Raw genomic sequence first — 15,586 nt, 5'->3', positions numbered from 1 at the left:
CTAGATCTAGAAAAGCTCCTACAATGAGCTTGAGCTCACATAGACATGCATTGTCGACAATGCCACTCTCTTCTCTAGGTAGAAGCAAGGATATTCTATTGTATGAGATCGACACCAATGTGTAAACCGATCATTATTTCACATCAAGAAAAACGAATCATAAACCATACGGTGATTTGGTTTCCATCACAATTTTTGTGCTATGATTGGATCATGTCGATTTTCATTTATACTTGTAATATCATTTGGATAAGAACTTGATATGAAAACATGACCTGACTAGATTTTAGCCAATCAACCTGAGTTGTTCAAAAAAAATGACAATTGAATGAGTGGCCACCTAGCACTTTGTGAATGTGCATCTGAGAAGGGTACAATCATTGCCACGTGGGTGGTTGACCTCACTCAGAGCAAAAAGCATAAAACTACTACATTTGGGGCTAGGGTTCCAGAAAACTGCCACTTTTTTAATATTCTCTAAAACCTATCACAAAATTGGTTTTTGATCTTTAAAAGTACTAATGACTAAACGGTTAGTTTTTTTAGAACACTAAACGGTTAGATGTTAATAAGGTTTATGACAAGGAGAGCCCACTCGTAAGTGTTGACTACTAGTTGATCGCTAAGGCCCAAATGTCAAAAACCCAGCCCATTAATAACAAAACATGGACTGTCACGACCCGAAGGTTCGGAAATAAATGTGACAGTCGCCGTGTCCTTATGAATTGAAGAACACTCATAAGCACACAAGGCATGAGTAGCATATATCAGAACAACAGGGCACAAGTAATACTTTAATTCCAGCTTATTCTTTACATAATAGCTTACACCCTCACTTAACCAAATAATAGATAGTAGGCCAAGTGTTCAACCACGTGCATATGCACATGTATTGATAGCACTTCCTCTTATTCTTCACTGACTTTATTTAAGGATTAAACAAAGACTGCTAATTTTGACACCCTGGCCTAGGCATCGACTTATTCCTCATGCTCCTCTAACTCCTCACCATGCCCACTTCCCGCGCACTCTGTGCATATCAGAGGAAAAAGGAAAACAATAGTGAGTATGTTGGGACATACTCAGCAAGAATATAAGAATGCAAGAATTAGTAGGTTGCAAGTTGAATGTGCATAAGGTAAAGATGCTTCAGCCTCCTGTTACCTTACAGGAGCAGGATGGAATTATACCGGCGCAAACCTATAGCAATAATCTCTGCAGAGACATACTAATAACCGTCGTAATCTCCACCAATGGTAATACCTATCTCCGGGAATCACGACGCCGAGTCCCCTACTTGTATGAGGTATCTTCCATCTCACACTAGTACCGACTAAATTAGCCGCGTACCGTTATTTCAGGTATCGACCGCCCCGGGCTTGATATACCACACTTACCACGATCACGACGGTGTACGTTCTTAGATTATTCAAACATCATCGTTCGATCAATCCGTCAACCATGCACGCATGGTTCTCACAGGCATAATAATTACCAGCTCATCACTTATATTCATATGTAAAAACATTAATGCTAGTAACCAATTAATTTGTTAACATATATTAAAAGTTCAGTTTGACAGAGAAGACTAGTATGCACAGTCTTGCCTTGCAGCGGTTCCTCCTCGGCTAAATCTGAGCTCCAACCTAAGCATGTTACAAACGCCCATCAGCTTATTATTTCATGTGACTTGCAAGTGGCAACATGGACATGAGCAGCTATATGCAGTACCAGTACAGGGATGTAACAAGTCGCTCTATAGTACTTGGCTATGCTAGAGTGAGGCGTGCACATCCCACTTTAACCTCAGTACTGTTCCCAGCTATTAAATTTGAGAAATACAACCACCTGCATGCATGCTAGCTAGCCATGAAGATTATTTCTTTACACAGGAGATGTACGCATGCATGGGTCCTGTAGTACTAGTACTACTCGTTCCCAGTCTTTCTTACCAACTAGTACTAGTTGTTCCTTCTTAAGCCAGCGAATAAATTCATCAGTGTAACAAAGTATGGATCAATAGAATGGAATCAGTCTGATGCAACTTCCAGTATTTTAGAATCTTTTCGTTCATTTACCCATAACACCACATCTTCCGTTAAGCAAGAATATCACCTCAAGTGTGGAAATCGATGGAAAGAAAACAGGAACATGTAGTAGGAGAGGAGAGATGCTACAGCTAGCTACCCTCAAGAATCTTAGATGACTTCATGAGACAAGACGAGGAACAGGGCGTTGGCTAAAGCTAGCAGCCATACCTCCTTGTCCTCAATTTCTCCGCAGCTTCTCCGATCGGTCGCTCGCTCTCCGCTGACTGCTTCCAACTAAAGTGGGGAATTTTCTGGGTGCGGGCGATCAGTACCGCACGGTTGAGAAGCTATTTATAGTGCAAGAGAAGAGGGTTGAAAGGATGACATCTGTCGAGGAAGGGCTACGTGGATGAGACTGATCTAACCCAGGTACCGACTACCCCACGGCTGGCTCACCCTGGTTACTGTGGATGCTTATCTACTCGCTGCTTCCTTAGCATAGATTTTTTTTGGAACACACCGCAGGTATTCTCCCTGCGTAAGTAATCTGCGGGACATTGAACTTATCTACTCTTTTCTCTTCTAGAATAACATTTTAATAGATAAACCCAGATATTTTAGAACCTAGGCAGTGAGATGTTTTGTACACGTAATCTACTAATGTTTGGTAAACTATTTTTTATTTTTATCTTAATAGCTTAACAGTTAATCACAATATAATTATCCAATTAAAATAATTATCATCGCATATTTTTAGGTTATTACATCCCTTCCTCCTTACAAAAATTTCGACCTCGAAATTCGCATACCTTAATCATTGAAAAGGTGCGGAAAGGTTTTTCTTAAGTCGTCTTCCCTTTCCCAGGTGGCCTCATCCTCGCTGTGATTATTCCATTGTACTTTGGCAAATCGAATAGTTTGGCGTCGAGTCTCACGGTCTTTAATATCCAATATCCGAATGGGATATTCTTCGTATGATAGATCCTCTCTCACTTGGGACAGTTCTAGTTCCGCCGGTTGATGTGGCGGTTTTAGGCATTTACGAAGTAAGGACACGTGGAATACATTATGTACTCCAGCGAGAGCCTCTGGTAGCTCTAATTGGTAGGCTACCTCTCCGATCTGTCTGGTCACGGGAAAGGGTCCAATATATCTCGGACTCAACTTCTTTCCCTGTCCAAAACGCTTAACTCCTTTCATTGGAGAGACTTTCAAATATACCAAGTCTCCTGTTTCCAAGTGAAAATCTCTTCTTTTATTGTCAGCATAGCTCTTTTGTCTACTCTGTGCAGTTCGGAGTCGCTCGCGTATAAGCCTTACTTTTTCTTCAGTTTCTTGAATTATATCAGGTCCTAAAAACTTTCTTTCTCCAACCTCATCCCAATAAATCGGCGCTCGACACCTCCTACCATATAAAGCCTCGTAAGGGGCCATTTGAATACTTGATTGATAACTGTTATTGTATGCAAACTTGGCCAAAGGCATATATTCATCCCATGCTCCCTTAAATTCTAAAATACATGACCTGAGCATGTCCTCCACAATTTGATTTACTCGTTCGGTTTGTCCATCGCTTTGCGGATGATATGCAGTACTAAAGTCCAATTTTGTTCCCAATGCCTTGTGTAGACTTATCCAAAACTTTGAGGCAAAACGAGGATCTCTATCTGATGCTATGCGTAAGGGAACACCATGCAATGACACTATTTCTTTAATATATATTCTGGCCAACCTTTCCAAAGAAAAGGTCTTTTTAACAGGTATAAAATGCGCCGACTTTGTTAGTCGATCCACTATTACCCATATGCTATCGTGTCCTGCTGGCGTTCGTGGTAATCCCTGGATAAAATCCATGCTGATCTCCTCCCATTTCCAGAGTGGTACTGACAATGGTTGTAGAAGTCCGGCCGGTTTCTGATGTTCCGCTTTTATGCGCCGGCACACATCACACTCCAAAACAAATTTTGCAATTTCTCTTTTCATATTATTCCACCAAAATGTCCTCTTAATATCCTGATACATTTTAGTGCTCCCAGGGTGCATGGTGTATAGAGACGAGTGGGCTTCATCCAAGATTTGTTTCTTTAATTCCAAATCATTAGGTACACAGATCCTGTCTCTAAAACGTATGGCGCCAGCAGAGTCAATATTAAATTCCGATGGCTTTCCATCACTAATATCTTTCTTTATCTTTAACAAGTCTTGGTCAACCATTTGTTTTTCCATGATCTGCCTTTCTAAGGTTGATGTGACTTGAAGAGTATTTAACATAACTCGATCTCCTGGCACGTGAACCTTTAGTTCCACCGCTAGTCTTTCCAGATCTCTCAATATATGGGGCTCACGTGTCGCCAGGATAGTCATGTTGCAGTACGCCTTTCGGCTCAGGGCATCTGCCACTATGTTGGCTTTTCCTGGGTGATAGTTAATATTAACATCGTAATCCTTCAGTAATTCTAGCCACCTTCTTTGCCTCATGTTCAACTCTTTTTGTGTGAATATATATTTTAAACTTTTATGATCAGTAAATATCTCACAATGTTCTCCATAAAGATAATGCCTCCAGATTTTTAGAGCAAAAATTACCGCTGCTAGCTCCATATCATGAGTTGGATAATTTTGTTCATATGGTTTTAGCTGGCGAGATGCATAAGCAATAACTTTCCCCCTTTGCATAAGTACGCACCCAAGCCCAATTTTTGAGGCATCACAGTAGATGGTGAATTCTTCCCCACCGACAGGCAAAGCAAGAACTGGGGCTGAGACAAGTCGATTCTTTAATTCTTGAAAGCTTTTCTCACACTCATCTGACCACTCAAACTTAATTCCCTTCTTTGTTAGATGAGTCAAAGGTGCAGCAATTTTTGCAAAGTTCAATATAAATCGGCGGCAGTACCCCGCCAGCCCAAGGAAACTTCGAATGTCAGTTACAGTGGAGGGCCTTTGCCACTCTGCCACCGCTTGAACTTTTGCAGGATCTACTGATATCCCTTCTTCTGAGATTATATGGCCAAGGAAAGGAACTTTATTCATCCAGAAATCACATTTCTTTAACTTGGCATATAATTTATGTTCCAGCAGTATTTGTAGCACAATTTTTAGATGCATTGAATGCTCTTCCTCCGTCTTTGAATATATAAGAATATCATCAATGAACACAATCACAAATTGATCCAAATAAGGCTTGAAGACTCGATTCATTAAATCCATGAAAGCCGCAGGAGCATTGGTCAAACCGAAGGGCATCACTAGATACTCATAGTGTCCATAGCGGGTGCGAAAAGCGGTCTTGGGGATATCAGTTGGCTTAATCTTTAACTGATGGTAACCAGACTATAAATCAATCTTTGAGAAAACCTTGGATCCTTGTAGTTGGTCGAACAAATCATCGATCCGCGGAAGAGGGTATTTGTTGCTTATAGTTACCTTGTTTAATTCCCGATAGTCAACGCACAATCTTAAACTTCCATCCTTCTTTTTAACGAATAAAACAGGAGCTCCCCATGGTGAAACACTAGGGCGAATAAATCCCCTATCCTCCAACTCTTTGAGTTGTACTTTTAGCTCCTTAAGTTCTGCAGGTGCCATCCTATAAGGTGCCTTGTAGATTGGTTTGGTTCCCGGGATCAATAAGATAGCAAATTCAATTTCTCGATCCGGTGGTAGTCCCGGCAACTCTCCCGGAAAGACATTAGGAAATTCATTTACCACTGGAATATCCTTGATATTGATTTCCTTCTTGTCTAATTTTGTCATAAGAGTCTGTGACTGGCTCTTTTTATCACCCTGATACACAATCTCTACTTGACCATCAAGTCTGAGTGTAATTTGTTTTTCATAGCAGTCAATAGTGGCTCTATACTCTTGCAACCAGTCCATGCCAAGTATTATGTCAAAATCTTGCATTTCCATTACAATAAGATCCGCCATAAACTTCCATCCCATGATCTCAATGGGACAAGAAGTGCAAATTAAATTCGTACTTCTGCTTCCTATAGGTGTCTCAACATAAATAGACCCTTCTAGCGTACTGCTAGGGATATGATGTTTACTCATGAATTTTGTAGCAACAAATGAATGGGTGGCACCAGAATCAAACAAGATTTTTCCTGGATGAGAGCGTATTAAAAGGTTACCTGTCACCACGTTGTTGGACTCCTCAACATTCTTCTGAGTTAGATTGAATACTCTAGCTTGGTTCCCTCCGTGAGGCTTCTCTCGATTATTTGGACGAAGTCCTTGCGCTCGATTAGCAGTATTAGTCTTGGCATACTGATTTGAGTGATAAGTGGAAGAAGGGCCAGGTAGATATAATGGTTGAGGTGGCTGGGGCAGCGCCATAGGCCTTTGCTGAGCAGGAGTCAGAGGGTTGATGCTTTGTTTATTATTAGGACATTCGTACCGAGTGTGTCCCGGCTTTCCACATGCGTAACACTTCCCCCAACGATCTGGACAAATATTTGGTGTATGATTCCCGTTACAGATTGGGCATCTCCTTGGCATACTCCCAAATGAGTTGCCTCTGGTTCGTTCTGGGCGACCACCTGTTCTAAAATTCCCATTATTTTGCCTATTATCATTATTGAATTTAAACTTCTTAGATGGCTGACCAGCATCACCCTTTTCCTCTTGAAATCCCTTTTCCAACAACTGGGCTTTATTCACCACATCTCTAAAAGTATTTAACTCAAAGGCTTCCACACGCCGCTTAAGTGGTTGACGTAGACCGCTCTCGAAGCGTCGAGCCTTGGAGCCATCAGTCTGGACGAACTCTAGAGCAAATCTTGCAAGTCTAGAGAATTCAATTTCATATTCTCCTACAGATTTGTTCCCTTGTTTAAGCTCAAGAAACTCCCTTTCTTTGATGCGTTTGATGCTTTCTGGAAAATACTTTTTATAGAACGCCTCTTTGAACAATATCCATGTCAGGGGAGTACCCTCCGGGTAAGACTTTTTGTGAGCATCCCACCATTCAAAAGCGCTTGATTTTAGCATATAAACTGCATAAATGACTTTCTCTTCGTTGGTGCAGCCCATAGCCTCAAATGCTTTCTCCATAGCGGTGATCCAGTCTTCCCCTTCAAGCGGATTAGCAGTCCCGGAGAATGAGGGCGGCTTGAGTTTTTGAAATTCCCCAACTCCACTCCGGTGGCTATCATTCTTTACAACGCGCTCCAGAATATCCATTTGACGTTGTTGAGTCTCTTGATGTCTGCCCAAAATGTTAGTGAGCAGATTGGCCAGCACACTCTGGTCACCAAGTTCTTGGACCAATAATCCAGTATTTGTATTGCCCGAATTATTTCCATCACGACTCGTACCGTTGCTGCCATTATCAGTCATCTATGATAATGAACTTATCAAATTAGCCACGACAGCATGGAAAAATAAGAATAATCATACAACACATAGCAATTTGCTTGAGAGGTAGCGGGATATGCACCGTAGACAATTAGTAAAGGTCCAGATAAACTAGCACGTGCCTACTAAAAGTAGGTAGTGTAGGCCACGTCCTACAACCCATAACCCATAGCTCACACACATGCATGCATAGTCTAGCTCACACACACGCATGCATAGTCTAGCTCACACACGTACTGTTCACCAATAGTACATGGTGTACTACCATTCCGCTGATTTACTGAAACATCAATTTATTTTGCTTTAATTTCGTCCAGAAAGTTCGTATTCTCAGCACTCATCAGGTCACTTAAGCAAAGTTATACACACATCCTACTGCTATTATGAGGAACAAATTAGTTACCAGCTGTTCTTGTGAAGGGATAGTAATCGGCAAAACAAACATCAACAGAAAGACACTTCTTTAGCTTCACCAGGATCAAACTTCAGTTTTTTTTAAGAGAAAACCACATGAGCTACACGGCAACGTAGCAGCATGCTTAGACCATCCCAACACAGAGAACTCAGTCCTTACATTACAAGCACAGCATAACACCATAACTAGAGGCTCCCTCAAACCCAAAGGACAACTAGTGTCATCCTCCACACCTCACGCCATGTCTATCTTGCAGCCCCAAAACCTGAACCACCCACACTCATACCCTGCAAGATTTTATTCTAAAGATACTAAATACTATAGAAAGGACCCCAACGGGACTGCTACGGTGCTGATGCCCATCCACTGCTCACACACTGCCGCTGGAACTTCCGCCACCACCATGCTGCAGTGCAGCCACAGTGTCCCTCAGGCAGCGAATGCGACGATAGAACCTGTGAGTGAGGCGCTCCAGAAAAGCGACCTCACTCTCGCTGGAGCGGACAATGTTCATCAGTTCAGCACAAAGATGCTCGGCCTCCATCAGCTTCTTGCGCAGATCCTCCACCTGATGCTGCAGGTACCCTAGGTGGTAGTAGTTAATATCCCTAATTTCCACATTACGTTCGGCAGCTACGGCGTGGATCACCATCAGGCAGGCTGCCTGCTCCGCCTCAAGGATAGTGGCTCCTGCAGCTTCATAGTACACGTGAGGAACCTTGTCCGCAGGACCAAGGTTAACCTGAACCCCCACAATGTACAATCCCTCAGGAGCAGGCCTCCAACAGACAACTGGTGGAGCAAGTCCGAACAGCGCCACAAACTGCTCCAGAAAATGCTTGGTTGGGATGTCAACAAACTCCATGCCTGGATTGGACAACACATCCATCACATTAGAAAACCAGATAAAGAGAGACAGCATAGCTACTACCCTATCCCAGGACTACTCCATAGCCTTACTATGCAACCTATTCTAGTACGTCCCTCACCATACTCAAACCAACCAGCACTACTTCCTTTACTAGGCCAGGGTTATCTCCTAGTTAGTTTGCTCATAAACACTCTTTACCCTCACTAGCCCTGATTATCTGGTTTATACCTAGTTAATTAAATTTTAAACGAGGCTCTGATGCCACTATTACTGTCACGACTCGAAGGTTCGGAAATAAATGTGACAGTCGCCGTGTCCTTATGAGTTGAAGAACACTCATAAGCACACAAGGCATGAGTAGCATATATCAGAACAACAGGGCACAAGTAATACTTTAATTCCAGCTTATTCTTTACATAATAGCTTACACCCTCACTTAACCAAATAATAGATAGTAGGCCAAGTGTTCAACCACGTGCATATGCACATGTATTGATAGTACTTCCTCTTATTCTTCACTGACTTTATTTAAGGATTAAACAAAGACTGCTAATTTTGACACCCTGGCCTAGGCGTCGACTTATTCCTCATGCTCCTCTAACTCCTCACCATGCCCACTTCCCGCGCACTCTGTGCATATCAGAGGAAAAAGGAAAACAATAGTGAGTATGTTGGGACATACTCAGCAAGAATATAAGAATGCAAGAATTAGTAGGTTGCAAGTTGAATGTGCATAAGGTAAAGATGCTTCAGCCTCCTGTTACCTTACAGGAGCAGGATGGAATTATACCGGCGCAAACCTATAGCAATAATCTCTGCAGAGACATACTAATAACCGTCGTAATCTCCACCAATGGTAATACCTATCTCCGGGAATCACGACGCCGAGTCCCCTACTTGTGTGAGGTATCTTCCATCTCACACTAGTACCGACTAAATTAGCCGCGTACCGTTATTTCAGGTATCGACCGCCCCGGGCTTGATATACCACACTTACCACGATCACGACGGTGTACGTTCTTAGATTATTCAAACATCATCGTTCGATCAATCCGTCAACCATGCACGCATGGTTCTCACAGGCATAATAATTACCAGCTCATCACTTATATTCATATGTAAAAACATTAATGCTAGTAACCAATTAATTTGTTAACATATATTAAAAGTTCAGTTTGAGAGAGAAGACTGATATGCACAGTCTTGCCTTGCAGCGGTTCCTCCTCGGCTAAATCTGAGCTCCAACCTAAGCATGTTACAAACGCCCATCAGCTTATTATTTCATGTGACTTGCAAGTGGCAACATGGACATGAGCAGCTATATGCAGTACCAGTACAGGGATGTAACAAGTCGCTCTATAGTACTTGGCTATGCTAGAGTGAGGCGTGCACATCCCACTTTAACCTCAGTACTGTTCCCAGCTATTAAATTTGAGAAATACAACCACCTGCATGCATGCTAGCTAGCCATGAAGATTATTTCTTTACACAGGAGATGTACGCATGCATGGGTCTTGTAGTACTAGTACTACTCGTTCCCAGTCTTTCTTACCAACTAGTACTAGTTGTTCCTTCTTAAGCCAGCGAATAAATTCATCAGTGTAACAAAGCATGGATCAATAGAATGGAATCAGTCTGATGCAACTTCCAGTATTTTAGAATCTTTTCGTTCATTTACCCATAACACCACATCTTCCGTTAAGCAAGAATATCACCTCAAGTGTGGAAATCGATGGAAAGAAAACAGGAACATGTAGTAGGAGAGGAGAGATGCTACAGCTAGCTACCCTCAAGAATCTTAGATGACTTCATGAGACAAGACGAGGAACAGGGCGTTGGCTAAAGCTAGCAGCCATACCTCCTTGTCCTCAATTTCTCCGCAGCTTCTCCGATCGGTCGCTCGCTCTCCGCTGACTGCTTCCAACTAAAGTGGGGAATTTTCTGGGTGCGGGCGATCAGTACCGCACGGTTGAGAAGCTATTTATAGTGCAAGAGAAGAGGGTTGAAAGGATGACATCTGTCGAGGAAGGGCTACGTGGATGAGACTGATCTAACCCAGGTACCGACTACCCCACGGCTGGCTCACCCTGGTTACTGTGGATGCTTATCTACTCGCTGCTTCCTTAGCATAGATTTTCTTTTGGAACACACCGCAGGTATTCTCCCTGCGTAAGTAATCTGCAGGACATTGAACTTATCTACTCTTTTCTCTTCTAGAATAACATTTTAATAGATAAACCCAGATATTTTAGAACCTAGGCAGTGAGATGTTTTGTACACGTAATCTACTAATGTTTGGTAAACTATTTTTTATTTTATCTTAATAGCTTAACAGTTAATCACAATATAATTATCCAATTAAAATAATTATCATCACATATTTTTAGGTTGTTACATGGACTTTTCCCCAATACAAAAATGGACTTCTCCCAAATAGTTAAAAAAATAGAACCACCCACTGTCGCGTCACCTTCGTCCTCGACGACCCTCTCCCCTCCCCTTCCCAGCCTACACGAGAAGGGCGCTGCAACCTGAAGCCACTAGGGCCAATGGCCAGGGCGCACGTGCGACACCGATCGAGGCGTCACCACCAGAAGCCACCAGTGTCGACGGCGGGGTTGCACCCGCCTCATTCACCTGGGCGCCGCCGGCCTTGGACACACACTGCACCACATCGACCAGGGCGCTACCGGCCGCGGACATCGGCCGAGGATAAGGACTGCACCGCCGTGCACACATCCTACGTGTGTGCGTCAGAGGAGCGCCACATGGGGTCGAGGCAGCGACGAGGACAGAACTATACGGCTAGTGTGTGGTGCCCTCGGTGGCACGGGGCGTTGACGTTCGCAGCACTAGGGCCGGTAGGTGGTGCCTCGGTGGTGTGTCGGCGTTGGTGCAGGCAGAACTGCGACCGGTGGGTGGTGCCCTTGGTGGCACGACGGTGATAACAACACAACCAGTGATTCAGGGACCCCCGATTGCTTTCTTTTTTGTAGGGACCCGATTGCTTTTTTTAAATGCAAGGACCAAATTACTTTCTAAAAATATTTATAGGGACCGTTTTGCTTTCTAAAAATATTTGCAGGGACTCAGTTGATTTCTAAAAAATATTTGTTGGGGTTATTCTATACACAATACTGACATGTGGAACCCACCCGTCATAGCGGTTAAAGCTAACGGTGTTGACTTTTATGCCATGTCATATCTGCCAAGTGGACCTGATATGTCATGATTACGATTAATATTGACCAATATGGTCATCAGTGCAACATGGCAGTTTTTTGAAATGAAAAACAATTTCAGGTTTTAGGGAATTTTGAAAGTGGTAGTTTTTCGGAACCCTAGGCCCAAATATGGTAGTTTTATGCTATTTACTTTCTCACGCGCACGTCATGTGATGATATTGAAGGAAATATGCCCTAGAGGCAATAATAAAGTTATTATTTATTTCCTTATATCATGATAAATGTTTATTATTCATGCTAGAATTGTATTAACCGGAAACATAATACATGTGTGAATACATAGACAAACAGTATGTCACTAGTATGCCTCTACTTGACTAGCTCGTTGAATCAAAGATGGTTAAGTTTCCTAGCCATAGACATGAGTTGTCATTTGATTAATGGGATCACATCATTAGAGAATAATGTGATTGACTTGACCCATTCCGTTAGCTTAGCACTTGATCGTTTAGTTTGTTGCTATTGCTTTCTTCATGACTTATACATGTTACTATGACTATGAGATTATGCAACTCTCGTTTACTGGAGGAACACTTTGTGTGCCACCAAATGTCACAACGTAACTGGGTGATTATAAAGGTGCTCTACAGGTGTCTCCGAAGGTACTTGTTGGGTTGGTGTATTTCGAGATTGGGATTTGTCACTCCGATTGTCGGAGAGGTATCTCTGGGCCCTCTCGGTAATTCACATCACTTAAGCCTTGCAAGCATTGCAACTAATGAGTTAGTTGCAGGATGATGTATTACGGAACGAGTAAAGAGACTTGCCGGTAATGAGATTGAACTAGGTATTGAGATACCGACGATCGAATCTCGGGTAAGTAACATACCGATGACAGAGGGAACAACGTATGTTGTTATGCGGTCTGACCGATAAAGATCTTCGTAGAATATGTAGGAGCCAATATGAGCATCCAGGTTCCGCTATTGGTTATTGACCGAAGATGTGTCTCGGTCATGTCTACATAGTTCTCGAACCCGTAGGGTCCGCACGCTTAACGCTACGATGACAGTTATATTATGAGTTTTATGTTTTGATGTACCGAAGGTTGTTCGGAGTCCCAGATGTGATCACGGACATGACGAGGAGTCTCGAAATGGTCGAGACATGAAGATTGATATATTGGAAGCCTATGTTTGGATATCAGAAGTGTTCCGGGTGAAATCGGGATTTTACGGGAGTACCGGGAGGTTACCGGAACCCCCCGGGGGCTTAATGGGCCTACATGGGCCTTAGTGGAAAAGGAGGGAAACTAAGGAAGTGTGGGGCGCGCCCCCCAAGGCCCAAACCGAATTGGTTTAGGGCAAGGGGGCCCGGCACCCCTCTTTCCTTCTTTCCCCCCTCCCAAGTCCTAATCCAACTAGGAAAGGGGGGAGTCCTACTCCCGGTGGGAGTAGGACTCCTCCTGGCGCGCCTATGCCCTGGCCGGCTGCACCCCCCCTTGCTCCTTTATATACAGGGGCAAGGGGGGCACCCTAGAGACACAACAATTGATCTCTTGATCTCTTAGCCATGTGCGGTGCCCCCCTCCACCATAATCCACCTCGGTCATATTGTAGCGGTGCTTAGGCGAAGCCCTGCGTCGGTAGAACATCATCATCGTCACCACGCCATTGTGCTGACGAAACTCTCCCTCAACACTCGGCTGGATCGGAGTTCAAGGGATGTCATCGGGCTGAACGTGTGCTGAACACGGAGGTGCCGTACGTTCGGTACTTGATCGGTCGGATCGTGAAGACGTACCACTACATCAACCGCGTTGTGCTAACGCTTCAGCTTTCGGTCTACGAGGGTACGTAGACAACACTCTCCCCTCTCGTTGCTATGCATCACCATGATCTTGTGTGTGCGTAGGAATTTTTTTGAAATTACTACGTTCCCCAACAGTGGCATCCGAGCCTGGTTTTATGCGTAGATGTCATATGCACGAGTAGAACACAAGTGAGTTGTGGGCGATACAAGTCATATTGCTTACCATCATGTTATACTTTGGTTCAGCGGTATTGTTGGATGAAGCGGCCCAGACCGACATTACATGTACGCTTACACGAGACTGGTTCTACCGACGTGCTTTGCACACAGGTGGCTGGCGGGTGTCAGTTTATCCAACTTTAGTTGAACCGAGTGTGGCTACGCCCGGTCCTTGCGAAGGTTAAAGCAGCACCAACTTGACAAACTATCGTTGTGGTTTTGATGCGTAGGTAAGAACAGTTCTTGCTAAGCCCGTAGCAGCCACGTAAAACTTGCAACAACAAAGTAGAGGACGTCTAACTTGTTTTGCAGGGCATGTTGTGATGTGATATGGTCAAGACATGATGCTAAATTTTATTGTATGAGATTATCATGTTTTGTAACCGAAGTTATCGGCAACTGGCAGGAGCCATATTGTTGTCGCTTTATTGTATGCAATGCAATCGCCCTGTAATGCTTTACTTTATCACTAAGCGGTAGCGATAGTCGTGGAAGCATAAGATTGGCGAGACAACAACGATGCTACGATGGAGATCAAGGTGTCGCGCCGGTGACGATGGTGATCATGACGGTGCTTCGGAGATGGAGATCACAAGCACAAGATGATGATGGCCATATCATATCACTTATATTGATTGCATGTGATGTTTATCTTTTATGCATCTTATCTTGCTTTGATTGACGGTAGCATTATAAGATGATACCTCACTAAAATTATCAAAGTATAAGTGTTCTCCCTGAGTATGCACCGTTGTGAAAGTTCTTCGTGCTGAGACACCACGTGATGATCGGGTGTGATAGGCTCTATGTTCAAATACAAGGGGTGCAAAACAGTTGCACACGCGGAATACTCAGGTTAAACTTGACGAGCCTAGCATATAACAGATATGGCCTCGAAACATGAAGACCGAAAGGTCGAGCGTGAATCATATAGTAGATATGATCAACATAGTGATGTTCACCATTGAAACTACTCCATCTCACGTGATGATCGGACATGGTTTAGTTGATATGGATCACGTGATCGCTTAAAAGATTAGAGGGATGTCTGTCTAAGTGGGAGTTCTTAAGTAATATGATTAATTGAACTTTAATTTATCATGAACTTAGTCCTGGTAGTATTAACATATCTATGTTTTAGATCAATAGCTCGCGATGTTGCTCCCAGTTTATTGTGTTCCTAGAGAAAAATTATGTTGAAAAATGTTAGTAGCAATGATGTGGATTGGATCCATGATCTGAGGATTATCCTCATTGCTGCACAGAAGAATTATGTCTTTGATGCACCGCTATGTGACAGACCTATTGCAGGAGTAGAGGCAGACGTTGAAACGTATGGCTAGCTCAATATGATGACTACTTGATAGTTTAGTGTACCATGCTTAACGGCTTAGAATCGGGACTTCAAAGACGTTTTGAATGTCATGGACCATATGAGATGTTCCAGGAGTTGAATTTAATATTTCAAGCAAATACCCGAGTTGAGAGATATGAAGTCTCCAACAAGTTCTATAGCTAAAAAGATGGAGGAGAATAGCTCAAGCAGTGAGCATGTGCTCAGATTGTCTGGGTACTACAATCGCTTGAATCAAGTGGGAGTTAATCTTCCAGATAAGATAGTGATTGACAAAATTCTCTAGTCACCGTCACCAATTTAGTAGAACTTCATGATGAACTATGATATGCAAGGGAT

The 15,586-nt window shown here is 43.2% G+C and overlaps 1 protein-coding gene across 1 annotated transcript; it reads right to left on the bottom strand.

The window, feature by feature from the left end:
* Positions 1 to 3,216: 3,216 nt before the first annotated feature.
* On the bottom strand, positions 3,217 to 7,373 carry LOC123129720 (uncharacterized). The gene is made up of 5 exons (XM_044549773.1): positions 6,641 to 7,373; positions 5,560 to 5,929; positions 4,431 to 5,331; positions 3,556 to 3,650; positions 3,217 to 3,259 (listed from the first exon to the last, which is right to left on the bottom strand). The coding sequence occupies exons 1-5, from the start codon at positions 7,371 to 7,373 to the stop codon at positions 3,217 to 3,219; spliced, it is 2,142 nt and encodes a 713-aa protein (XP_044405708.1).
* Positions 7,374 to 15,586: the final 8,213 nt, after the last annotated feature.

The sequence above is a fragment of the Triticum aestivum genome, chromosome 6A (assembly GCF_018294505.1).
Source record: "Triticum aestivum cultivar Chinese Spring chromosome 6A, IWGSC CS RefSeq v2.1, whole genome shotgun sequence".
Classification (NCBI taxonomy): domain Eukaryota; kingdom Viridiplantae; phylum Streptophyta; class Magnoliopsida; order Poales; family Poaceae; genus Triticum; species Triticum aestivum.
The sequence above is the reverse complement of the archived record's forward strand: the minus strand, read 5'-3'. Positions and strand labels throughout refer to the sequence as shown.

Bases quoted from the DNA above. Each gene is read 5' to 3' on its own strand.
- LOC123129720 (XM_044549773.1), bottom strand. From the start codon at position 7,373: ATGACTGATAATGGCAGCAACGGTACGAGTCGTGATGGAAATAATTCG. The intron at 5,930-6,640 runs GTCAGCCATCTA...TGGAAATGCAAG, and splicing joins AGAGGAAAAGGGTGATGCTG to ATTTTGACATAATACTTGGC. The intron at 3,260-3,555 runs GTCATGTATTTT...ACTTGGAAACAG, and splicing joins ATTGTGGAGGACATGCTCAG to GAGACTTGGTATATTTGAAA.